Below are 13,244 nucleotides of genomic sequence, written 5' to 3' on the forward strand. Positions count from 1 at the left end.
GGAGGGGAGGCGGAAACCTTCAGAGCGTCGGAGAGGAAGCAGAAAGCTCGTGAAGAAGTGAGAATTTAAGAGCAAGAGATTTCACAGAATAAGGAACAAAAACACTCAATCGGCATCACGGAGGATTATCCAACATCTTTGACAACATTTTTTTGTGCGTGTGAAAAAGTGAAATCGTCGCGATGAGGAAGTTGTGGAGACGCCTCTGCTTCCTCGGTGAGTAAAACAATCCAAAGATTTATTAAGAGTTGCAAAATAATAATAAACGTGCGTCAAATTGTGTTTTTAGTCGTGAAAAAGCATGAAAGAAACACGTCAATTTAATCAAACGTGTGACTTCCCGCGTCGGCTTGAGTTCAGGTTTTTTTCACATCAGACGCACATCAGAGGAAATGTAGCTGCCTCTACTTGCATTTATTTATTTAACAACTTTAAAAGCCTCGATGTAATCCTGAATCTACAATTTAATGTCCGTGAATCATTTTGAGGTTTATTTAGGGTAACAGGAGCGCCTGCCATGCGCAGGAAGTGATATAATAAGCACACGAATGCAGCAGATTTAAGGAAGTTAACCAAATAAAATGATGAAATAAGTCACTCAATAAATAGAGAAGTAACGTGTTAATTAATTCCATTTAATTATAGAGTGTATCTTCCCCTGCAGGTTCATTACACCTCACTTCTCATCCGCAAAGCCGCAGTTATTCTACCGTAAAAGTGCAAAATACTTGAAAGTAGGATTGCTGTTAAGAATTTCTTTAGATTGCATTTGATTAATTGAGACACAGACACACTTTAACTGACACACACACACACACACACACACACACACACACACACACACACACACACACACACACACACACACACACACACACACACACACACACACACACACACACACACACACACACACACACACTCATTTTTTGCTGTTTAAGTATTTCTTTACATTGCATTTGATTAACTGATATTAATTGATATTTGTGTAGCAATGCAACATTATCTAAACGTCCCATTTCTGTTTCTTCTGTTTCAGTTAGCCTTTTCTTCAGTTTCCAGAGGACAGAATGAAACAGCTGTTACACCAGGTAACAATGCGGATGTTTAGAAACACTGCTGTGTGATTTAACGTGCATTTTCTTCCAGATTTGCAGTTTTCTAAAGACATAACGCTCGTAATTGCATAGAAAACTCTCATGGTGCATTCCTTAACTACATCCCTCACATGCTTATGTATATATAATAACTTGGTTTATATTGTGTTATTGTAAATGTGTAATTCAACATGTATATTTTCTACGTTCTTGTTTATTGTTATTGTCCAATGCCTTGTCTTTTTATGCTGCTGCAACGCAAACATTTCCCACATTGGGATCAATAAAGTTCTTCTTATCTGATCTTAAATGTGTTTTATACGATGAGGGTCTGATGGTGTGTTTCCTCCCTGTTTGGAACAGACATCCCCCCCCCCATTCTTCCTCCAATGGGATCTGATAAAACTCAAAATGAATCCAGCTCCACCCTAGAGGCCCCCGTGATTAACAACACATCAGCGACCACAACAGATCTGCCTTCAACACACCTTACGGTGAGAAATGTAACTTCAAATATTCCAAATCTTTAAACTAACCAATTATTTTTAACTATTTGTATTTTAATGTTGAGCACACCGCTCCCGTAACAGAACAGGTCTCTCTCTCTCTCTCTCTCTCTCTCTCTCTCTCTCTCTCTCTCTCTCTCTCTCTCTCTCTCTCTCTCTCTTATAATGTTATGCTCACATGTAACCAGTGTCTCCCCAACACAGTTAATAAAGCTTTTAAATTCAACTTGTGACCTTTTTTCTTCTTCTACGCCTATTAAAGACCAGAGAAGAAGAACACTTTAATAATGGCACCACAGAAAAAGACAGCAACAGCACGCCATGGAACACGATGGGCGGGGCTAACGAAGTCACGACGACCGTTTCCATAGAGACGGGCAGTACCTCATTAACACCAGGTACTGTATGTGAGATTCATGTGACTTCCTGTCTGTCAAACCACACACGCATACTTTAACTGACACACACACACACACACACACACACACACACACACACACACACACACACACACACACACACACACACACACACACACACACACACACACACACACACACACACACACACACACACACACACACACACACACACACACACACACACACACACACACACACACACACACACACACACACACACAAATGATTAAAGTCTGGTTCTGTTTATTTTACAGTAACAAGTGGAGGCACAGGTCATTCCTCCTGGGGTAAGGATGTTAAAAAATAAAATGTATTTATTTATTTGTATTCTGAGGGGAGAACTTTTATAATTGTAATTATTTTAACAATTACAAAATAATTACAATTTTATTTAAATTGAACACTTTGGGGCTCGTTATTTTGTTCAATCTTTAAATGTATTTATCAACTGATTTTTTTTTTTAATACTGATTTTTTTTTATTGCAAGTGGTAATTAACGAGCCCCTGAAAGCTTCTCCTTAATGATAATGAATCTGTATTCCCCCTCTGTGTGTAGGCTATGTGCTCCTGGTGTTAATCATCGTGGTGATTATTATTCTGTGCGTCATGCTCTACTTCCTCAGGAGAGTCTCCAGGGTAAGAGAAACAGATTTATGCTGATATTTCCTTTAAAATACATATTTCACTCCCAATAATTTCATTTTAGAATCAAAGTTCAAAAGTTCAGCTCCAATCTAAATATAATATTTTCCTCTTACCTGTAGAGTTTTGATTAAATTAGACTCTTTAGTGTGCTTTCCTGAGTGTTGGATAATGAAGATAAATGTAGCAACCCTTATATATATATATATATATATATTAGAGATGTCCCGATCCGATCACGTGATCGGGGATCGGAGCCGATCACGTGATTTTTAAAAGATCAGAATCGGGAGAAAAAAATCGGGGATCTGGATTTTTTAAAAATATTTTTTTTTAAATTTTTTTTAATTTTTAATTCAATGTTACAAAACAAAAATGACCATTTTCAAGTCTTAAAGTCATCCTGAGGCCTTAGTTTTGGTTTCAAATGACACAACATCATGTATGTGTTGCTTCTTTGGGGCTTGTTTTCATAGACCTGGTTGCTTATTTCTCTCAAATCTGGCAACAGAGTGGACAGGGCGCAGTGTCTAATTGTAGCAGTCAGCTAACGAGTACTGATAAGATTTATTTTGTTTTGATCCAATGCTGCACAACTGAACTGATCCAATGCTGCTGTGAAAGAAAGAAGCTATATCCATGTTGGATAGAATATCCAATTTAAATTTTAAAAAAAACTTTTTTCTCTTAATGCATTGCATAAAGATCGGATGGGGAAAAATCGGTATCGGCAAATTGTCAAAATCAAATGATCGAAATCGGATCGGGAGCAAAAAAAGGTGTTCGGGACATCCCTAATATATATATATATATATATATATATATATATATATATATATATATAATAAGAAAATGAGATAATTGAAGTCCTTGTCATGAAAAACCCTTGAAATTGAAAATTCCTATTGAAAAAGAAAGAGTGATTTTCTTACTCAGACAATAAGTCTGAGTAAGAAAATCACTCTTTTGCCATGTTAAGTCATTATCTTTATTTATTGATGGATATATTTTGACTTCTTATTTTACACAAAACAGGGTGTAGCTCCGTAGAAAGAAAAAGTTCCTTAATTAAACTTGTCATGCTCAAGAGAAGCATCCAATTTGTAATTTGGATTTGGATTTTTGTGATAATTAAGCAATATTTCTTTAGTTTTTGGACTTCATTTGACAAAACCGGGTGTAACTTGGTGAAAATACAATTCTTCCTCTATTAAACTGCTCACAACAATAAATATCTTTAGGAACCAGGTTGAGATTCTTCTGCAAAAAGAAACTGATGTCAATATTTTAAAATGTCTCCCTGGACCATCTAGTTCCACTATATTAAAGAGAAGTCAATTAAGAGGGACAATATGCATTTATTGAGGTTAATATCTCTATTTTGATCTTGTTTGTTTATTTTCTTTCCTGTCCAGACGTACTCTTTCGACCTCCATCGTCCGATTCCCTCAAACCATCGCAACGACCCCATCGGCACCTTTGAGCCCGTCTACCTGGACGACCTGGGTGTGTGTGGTTATATTTTTAATTCACATTAAGATAACTCTATATGAACATATCATGACGTGTGTGTGTGTGTTATTTCAAATCTCCCAGCCCCTAAAGACCAAGGAAACACTGAAGACGTTCCACCTCCTCCTCCGGTATCCAACGGCACAACAACTCAGACGGAGGAACGGGAATCCAATGGAGAGAGCGGTACAGACAAATTAGGTTTTCTGGGGCTTTTGTTGTTTAAAACGGTCTGAAATTTGGCCAAATGGTTCCTTTCGGTTAATTTTAAAGGGGACCTATCATGCAAAATGCACTTTGTGATGTCTTTTATACATACATATGTGTCCGCGGCCCGGTGCGTCGGGGAACTCACGCAGCGTCAGAAAATAAAACCCTCTCTCTTTTCGTCCGTACCCAAATCTTTTAAAAACAGGGGTACAACGAGCGGATACAGATTCCATCCGCTGTGATGTAATAGCGGCGGCGGACCCACAGAAAGTTGCTATCAGAAACAATGCCTGACGTGTTTCGGACGTAAACTCGTCTTTGTTTACATTAGCAAGCCTCGCTAACACTCAGAGCTAACCTGTACTGGAGAGCACATGTGTTTAAAAAGCAGGAAATAAAAAAAGGAACTCACCTTCTGATAAACAAGCAAGAGAAAAAGCATTTGAGCTCCATACTGTTTCAGAAATAATCCTTGATGTGGTTTAGAACAGGATGGCGTTTTATCACAGCAGAATTTAACTATCTCCGGTAGAATTCTGATCAGGCATTAGCTCCGCCTCCTTTTCTTTTTTTCAAGCTAAGGACCCACGATCTGCGTTTCTCTAACAGGGCTTCAAAGGAGGGGTTTGAGCAGTATGAGGCATGGGTGAACTGTTTGGTATTTTGAAAAGAAAACTTCACATACATGTTTTGTATAGGTATGGCCCTACAATATATGTTTCAAATATAGCATGATAGGTCCACTTTAAGGGCAGCCACTTGCAGTATTTCAATATTATGTGAGTTGTATGAAGCTCAACTCCATTAAAACACATCAAGACTATCACGTTTGCTCACAAAAAGGTACAAAAATGTATCAACAACCGTCTTTGCTCAGATTGCCACTAGAGGAAATACAATATTTTAGAACTACAACAGTGGCTTTTGCATTCAAGTTTCCCCATCACAAGCCCAAAAAACTACAAAATAGTTAGTCAAAGACATGTTGAAACTTCATCTTCACGAATAAACCAGTTTTCGTTGTTGGTTTCTATTGTTTCACCATTTATTTCCTCCTTTTGCTGCTTTTAAGGTAGATCCTTGCCTGTTTTTTTAATATGTCTGCGGTCTAAAGTTGCCGGACCAATTCAGTTTTAAAGATATGTTAAGATCTCAAATCTAAGTTAAGTTCATTTTGTTTAACCGTTGGTCCAACGGTTAAACAAAATGAACTTAACTTAGATTTGAGATCTTAACATATCTTTAAAACTGAATTTTGCAACTGTACGTCAGAGAACAAACAAAACAACAAACACAATAAAAATAGTGTCTCCACTGCCTCGGAGAACGTCAAATAACTTTAACGCAACGTAAGGTGAACATTTCTTATCGTCACGTTAACAAAGTCTCGGTTTGGTCTTACCTTTCTGCCTCTTCTTCCGCAGCTCCACAGGAACCGTCAGCAGCAAACGGTTCGGAGGCTTTGCCCGGACACACCGACCTGTCGCTGATCGGAGACCCAGAGGGAAAGACCTCCAGTCCATCGGGAAGCACCAGCATCTTCTTCGACACTATAGGGGAGGAACAGCAGAACAAAAATAACAACAACCCATGTAGGATACTTTATACTAATGCAAACTACAACTCCAAAGGTCCATGTGTGAAAAAAGGGCCACAGATTTACGGATATAAAAGGTAGTGAGGAAAATGAGAGCAATACAATAATAATACTATGATCTGGTGCACACTCTCTTCTAAAAGCATTATTAAGAGGTCATATATCTTCGACATCGTAGCTTACAACAAGGATATTTGAATGGAAAGAGATCATAATTCGGATGTACGGAAGTGTAATTAAAATGTATTATACTAATGCTAATTGTAGACAACACAAAATGATAAAATTGCTGCTCATTGTGTCACTTTTTGGAAATTTGTATCAACTGAGGGCAAAATTAAATGTACAAATACAATAACTGTAATTAAATAATAAGCATTTTACTTTAACCAAGAAAGGTACAAAAGGGTATTTAGCTCAAATATAGCTATGTTAAAGGGGACCTATCATGCTATATTTGAATAATATATTGTAGGGCCATACCTATATAAAACATGTCTGTGAAGCTTTTTTTTCAAAATACCAAACAGATCCTGCATTTTAGCCAAATATTCCTTGGCTAAAATTCCTGCAAAGGAGGGGGGCGAGGCACGAGCGTCATGTTACCATGCTGTTACCATGCTGTTACCATGCTGTTACCATGCCACGCAACCTCTCATTCCCCTGATAGGTGGAGAGTTGGCCATATAGGCGGAGCTCCACTTTTCTGACGTCAGAACAATTTAAAATCTGGATCAGTCTGTATCAGATTCGTTGCGGCCCCCGTTTTTAGAGATTTGGGTATGGAGGAAAATAGAGAGGGTTGTGTTTTCTGACACTTGGTGAGTTCCCTGACACACCGGGGACACATATTCACGTATACAAGACGTACAAAAGTGCATTTAGCATGATAGGTCCCCTTTAAATTGGAAATCTGAAAGTTATACTCGGTCTTGATCTTACATTTTACAAAGGGCAAAATAAATGAATGTACAAATACAATAATTCTAGTATATCGTACTTTCTTAAGTACATTTTGCTGTCAAATTTGTGTACTTTTTACTAAGATAAGATCCTAAATACAGGGCTTTTTTTACATTGCTAAAATATAATACTGGCTTACAAATAACTCAGTAAGCTAATAGGCTTTAAACGCTGAGCAAGGAATGTACAATTGGTGTATTTTGTTAAATATTTTAGGGAAACATCTCATAGTTATACGTATTGATCTTAGGTACATTTTGATGTGAATATTTCTGTACTTAAATATGAAAGCAGGACTATTACTTGTAGTATTTTTACTGAAGCATATAGCAAAGTATGCTAATAGCCTAGCTAAATAAGTCAGATGAAGAAGTTAGCTATATTTTCTCCTTTAGATATGCAAAGTGGATTCTACTATTTACTTTGGATGAATATTTTGGGAATGTAAAATCTTCTTGTTTCCTTCTTGGTTTCTTTAGCGGTTTGCTCCAGTGACCCATTTGTTGAAATACACCTGGAAGATCATCTCCTCAGCTCCTTTGAAGCTCCTTCCTCCGTCCTGCCCTTCTCTCCTTTCTCCTTCTCCTCTTCTTCCTCTTAGCACCTCCAATGATCAGAATCAGAATCATTGTATTACCAAGTAGGTTAAGAGATATTAGTTGGTGTATTTGGTGCATACATAAACACAGTCAAAGAAGATACAATTGTAAGAAAAGAACCAAAATAAAAACAAGGTTAAAAAAACGAAATTTAACGAAAAATATTATAACATTAAAATACAGTAATATTTACATGAAATATAGATTAAATATAGATGTATAGTCCCGTAACAAATACAATATAATAAAATAAAGTGTGCGCAGTATTGGTATGATGAAGGGTACTTAAAACACACACACACACACACACACACACACACACACACACACACACACACACACACACACACACACACACACACACACACACACACACACACACACAGTTATTTTAGAGACTTTTTGTCCTCGGATCAGTGAATAAAGCAGTTAGCTCAGTTAGCAGACACTACCGTTAGCTAGCTAAGCTAACTGGCTAAGCTAACTAGCTAGTAGGATGATTAGGCATTTGTATTAGGCAGTTTATTTGTATTGCCGTTTCAGTAAACAGAGAGCAACAGTAACTGTATAATATGACAGATATACATTCATATTTTTTAAAGCTATTTTGTGAAGTTATACACCTCTCTTTGTAAAATACTAGAAACTGAAATCATGTAGGACTTTTTATTTGTAGTATTTTCAGTATTTTTACATAAGAATGTTTTTTTTAAATTTGTTTTTCAGAAAATACATTTTACTGCTGACATTTTGCTTAAATGAGATGGGTTTTGGATCAGACTGAAATACGAATGTGTAACGTTGTGTTGTATAGACAAACTGATGTTGTTGTTTTTTTATCATTATGCCTTGTGTTCGTGTTTTCAGTGGCTTTTAATTATATTTTGAATAAATCAGAACTTGTTCATGAGTTGTACAACTGTTATTTTTCACAATTGCTAGATCTGTTTACATTTTTTAAATAAAACTTCACTCCAACTGTTTTTTCCTGTCCTATTTTTGTACTCTGTTCCAAATGTGTACATAAATAAGATGTATTTGGAAAGAAAGAGTCCACAAAACTAACTGTGGGAGACTTCAACTTGTTAAACTCAGACTTGAAAACCGTTAAACTTAGCTAATCTTTAGATTTTTACACAGAAACAGCACCAGATTAATTATTTTTAAAGGCCATGTGTACAGAGAAGAAATAATACCAGAAACTAATGGCTGCTCCAATCCACATAATATGCATGATATAAAAGACAGATTTGAAACACAATTGAGGCTTTCCTTGACGAAAGCAGAGTGACTTAAGTTAGCCAACCTAGCCACTTTTACAAGTGCTAGATGCTAGTGATGTTACGTATTGCGCCGAGGCTTCGGAGCGTGTGTCGAGTAATCCGCGAAGCTTTTTCTGAACCTTGCATCGAGGCTTGTATCGTTTTGGCCAGTGACGCCATCGATGACAAACGAAGCCTCGCTGCCTGTCGATACCACGTGACTCCTTCAGAAAGCGATTCAGATCGGTTGAACCATTGAACCACAACGCTCATAATACCCATGGATGTATAATAAGAACCATATTACCCCTCCTGTACCCGGGCCCGGTGCTGACACGATGGAATTAAGAGAGCTCAGAACCTCACTTATATAGAGGTCGGAACACGTCATAAGTATAAATGAATAAAAGCATAAATAAATGTAGGAATAAAAACATCAATAAATAAATACAGCAATAAATAGTATCCAGTGTTTTTGGGTGGATTCAGTGTGTGGGATGTGGCTCAGCTGGAAAAGAGTTGACTTACATCCGCAGGGCCCCTGGTTCAATGAATGAACAATACATATTTTTTATTGTTTATAAAAGTTACAGCTAAATGAGATAATGTAGTTAATAAATGTATTCTTTGATATGGTTTAGCCTTTCTTAGGCTACAACATGGTTACGTTTATGAATATTATTAAGGAATACAAATCCCTCTTTTCAATGTTTACCAGCCTCCTTAGGCTTTTCAATCACAATCATTAAACTGGAATAAAAACAATATTGTTAACATGAAATTATGATTTTATGTTCGTTGTTTAGAGTTATTCTAAGGCATTACTCATTGGGAACTCGGTATGAGATAGAACAGGGCTAACCCAGACTAACCCGTTCAAATCCAGTTTTGGACAGTCTGCCGTGGTTCCATCCCTTTTCAAGTGCTGTTCGATGCTCGGCGTAACCCTCGGAGCACACTCTCCAATCACAGAGCTTGCGGACTATCACGGGGTTGGTCAAGCGAAGCGGAGAGAATACTTACTTCCGGGTGTAATATTCTCTAAAGCAAATGAGCTGCTCCGACCCTCGGTCCTGACGGACTCCAACTTTGAAGAAACACACTCCTCAATGTCAGTTTTGGTAGTTTATTGACAAGGATGACAACACCCTGAAACAGAGCAATGCAGCAAGATAAGCTGACAAAGTACTACATCCATGCATGTCATCACCAACACAACACAAATATATACAATGACACAAAGTATAGACACACCAAACAATAGTGGAAACAATCCTACATGAATGAGTAGATGAACATCTCAACTCGAGGCGAAGTGAAGGAACAATGTTCGAACTAAAATGGCCGCTCGGCACTACCGGGTCAGAGCACGGCATATCCGGTCAGCAACAGCAGTGAGACGTTGCCCTCTAGTGGCCGGCGATAAACTCTTCATCCCCTCAAGACCGGAAAGCTATGGGCCGGAATTAGGGGTGTAACAACTAATCGACTTAATCGATTAAAATCGATTACCAAATTAGTTGGCAACTAATTCAGTCGTCGATTCGTTGGTGACGTCATCACATGTGTTCTACACCCCGTTAAGCTCCAACGTTATCGCTCTTTTTTATCGGTACAGGAGACATTTAAAACATAATGTCATATGTATTATTGCTACATAAACATTATATCGCAGTCTTAGTGTCGCCAACTCAGTTTCTAATATGCAATATGACTACAAAATGCGTCTATAATGTATTTTCGATCTTCCCAATTCAGACGAGAGATCTCTCGATTAAGCCTGCTTGCGAGGGGGCGGGGCAGTTTACACACACAAGCAGGAGATGGCGGAGAGAACGCGCTCCGAGGTGTGGTTAAACTTTAGCCGTCTCGATGTGGACAATGCTCGTTACCAAAAGTGCAATAACAGTTTATCATATAAAGGCGGTAAAACGAGCAATTTGTCTAAACACTTAGCAAAAGTGCACCACATTCAGACGGAGGAATGCACCGGGTTCGACTGTCTTTCTAGTAGCTCTGTAGCCCTGTCCACGAGTAACGTTTCCACGTCAGGTGTTATGTATGCTAGCAGCAACACACAGAGTTAACTCAGTTATAAAAACATAGGTTAATGATTAGAGGTAACTGAGTTATTTTGTTAAAGTTTCAGCTATTCGGTTTACATCACATTATTTAATATGATTTGTTAAAACATTGTTGTTTCTTTTGATGTGAAATATTATGCATTTAATTAAAATAAAAAGCAATGTTAGTTTTGTTCACAATTTGTTTAGTTAGTTTACCTTATTTCTTGTCAAAAGAACCGTTAATACTATCGTTAAAAGGACCGGATCGATAAGCAGTATTGATATAAGTAGTAGTACAGTTAAAACCTTAACGATCCGAATAATCGATTAATCGTTTCATTAATCGATAGATTAATCGATTATCAAATTAGTCGTTTGTTGCAGCCCTAGCCGGAATAGATTAACGGTCTAAATCCCGTATCCAGCTGCCGGACTCGGACTCGTAACGTGCAGGCGGCCTCCTCACGCGGCCCGGCCGAGTAGGCTGGGGCAGCGTCGGCGACGACTGCGGCACCGGGAGCGGTGCGCCCAGGAAGGCACCCGTAGGAACGGTGAGGTCAGAGGACGCCTCATCAGCAGCGCCCATAGCCGAGTCGCGGGGTCCATCAGCCGGCCGCTGAGCAATCCCCTGGGGCATCGCCCGGGTGGATAGGTGGGGGCTGATGTCCCAGGGCAGCGGGCGGCGGCGGCGGCGCAGCCGACTGCTCACGGGCGCAGGGTGTGGCCGGCGTGTAGGCACGGAGGAACCGCCGGTTGCACAGTGTCAGACGTCCCGAACCGTCAACCCTGACCCGATACTGGTCCTGGCCCAGCGACTCCACCACGATCCCTCACCTGTCCAATTTTTGGGGGCTCGGGCCTTGCTGGTTTTGGAGGAATACCCTTTCGCCGAGTGCCAATGGGCGGAGCGGTCTTGAGTGAGTCCCCAGAGACTCGGTGGTACAGGACTTACGGGTCCGAAGGGCGTCCTCCTTCGCCTTGACCAGGACGTCAGGTGTCCCCAGCGTCTCGCGGCGTATGTCCGAGTCATAAATGCCATTGAGCAGAACATCACGGATAATGTGGTCGGTATAGTCCACGTCCTTACCACACTCGCATACCGCATTATATGTGCATGTCTCTTCTTTACCCCGCACTCTGGGAGCGAATGCGCTGAATGTCTCGTCGCGTTCCTGGCGTAACTGAAGTAGCTCGGTGCGCAGGACGCATGTAGCGACTGGGATGACAGCTAGGGAAAGCATGACGGTGATCAGGTCTGGCAAGGGTCCGGAAGCGGCGTCGGGGACGGCTTTCAACAGGCTGTCTCCAAGTACAGGCCCAGCGCACTGAAACAGCTGGAAGGGGGCCTGGGCATTCCCTATGCCTGAGCCGGCGCGGAATACGTTCCAACGGTGGACGAACACGTTCCATTCCTCTATCGACATCAAATGACATCAAAACGCATTTTAATGGCCAAACTAACTTTAAAATAGGCATTTTCCACCGAGAATAAAACGAAGTTCGGCCATGTTTTTTTTTTCTGCAGGGGGAAATTTGAAGATCACGTGACATAGACGCCAGCCATTGGAATTAATGGAATGTAGTTGGAGGTCAACCAATCACAGAGCTTGAGAACTAATCACGGGGCCTGTCAAACAGAGCACATGCTGTAGTCCTAAACGATAGCTGGGGATTCTGGGTAGTGTAGTGTCTTCTGCCATCATTTACTCCGAAAAAATATTTGTTTCTCCGAATCGAAGGGGAAAAATACAAAAGCATTGCACACAATTTAAACCAATCAATGTTGTGTAATTAACAAGGATAATCTGGTATTGTTTAGTCGATGAGTAGTGCAGATATCACTGTAAAATCAATCGACAGTAAGGGGAACACTTACTTCCGGGTGTACAATTCTCCGTTATCCAATGGGAATGGACGCTCACATTGCCTTTAAGGGCAGCCGACACAAACGAATGCCGTGCTTCCATGAGCGTCAAATCCCGCCGTAGATGAGAATACATTGCAATCAGTTGAAAGCTATTTGCGTCCCTTAATGAAGCTGAAGGAGCCTAGGAGCGTCCCAACTGCACACCAACGGGACCCTGACCAAACGTCGCTCCTGGACGATTATGGAGAATAACTAGAACTATTCTTTATACATCCATGGGTACAACTTCAGATAAAAATGAACACATGATGAAATATGACCCCCGGTTTGATGATTGACAGGTCACAGAACAATGGGAGCTATCTACCCTTTCCCACTATTTAAAGTCATTCTATCTCCTCTTTGCTCTTCTCTCTGTGTGGAGCAGCAGGTTCAGCTGTCAGAACAAAGTGAAACAAAAATAAACAATGGCATAACATATTATTAATATGTCGGTAATA

General features: G+C 39.7%; 1 protein-coding gene across 2 annotated transcripts; it reads left to right on the top strand.

Annotated features, from left to right (window-relative positions):
* Positions 1-979: 979 nt before the first annotated feature.
* LOC307027690 (uncharacterized protein) lies at positions 980-8,527 on the top strand. 2 transcript variants are annotated; one of them, XM_079695974.1, is made up of 9 exons: positions 980-1,091; positions 1,461-1,600; positions 1,866-2,001; positions 2,280-2,312; positions 2,583-2,662; positions 4,084-4,174; positions 4,265-4,366; positions 5,815-5,982; positions 7,430-8,527. In XM_079695974.1, exons 1-9 carry the CDS (start codon positions 995-997, stop codon positions 7,549-7,551), a joined length of 969 nt encoding a protein of 322 aa, XP_079552100.1. In that variant the 5' UTR covers positions 980-994; the 3' UTR covers positions 7,552-8,527. The 2 variants fall into 2 exon arrangements, with proteins under 2 accessions (XP_079552100.1, XP_079552101.1); XM_079695975.1 differs by having other exon boundaries at positions 1,461-1,591.
* Positions 8,528-13,244: the final 4,717 nt, after the last annotated feature.

The sequence above is a fragment of the Notothenia rossii genome (genome assembly GCF_949606895.1).
Source record: "Notothenia rossii genome assembly, contig: scaffold_531, whole genome shotgun sequence".
NCBI classification, from domain to species: domain Eukaryota; kingdom Metazoa; phylum Chordata; class Actinopteri; order Perciformes; family Nototheniidae; genus Notothenia; species Notothenia rossii.

Coding starts and splice junctions, on each gene's coding strand:
- LOC307027690 (XM_079695974.1), top strand. CDS start 995: ATGCAACATTATCTAAACGTCCCATTTCTGTTTCTTCTGTTTCAGTTA. Junction 2,663..4,083: donor TCCTCAGGAGAGTCTCCAGG/GTAAGAGAAACA, acceptor TTTCCTGTCCAG/ACGTACTCTTTCGACCTCCA. Junction 4,175..4,264: donor CGTCTACCTGGACGACCTGG/GTGTGTGTGGTT, acceptor CAAATCTCCCAG/CCCCTAAAGACCAAGGAAAC.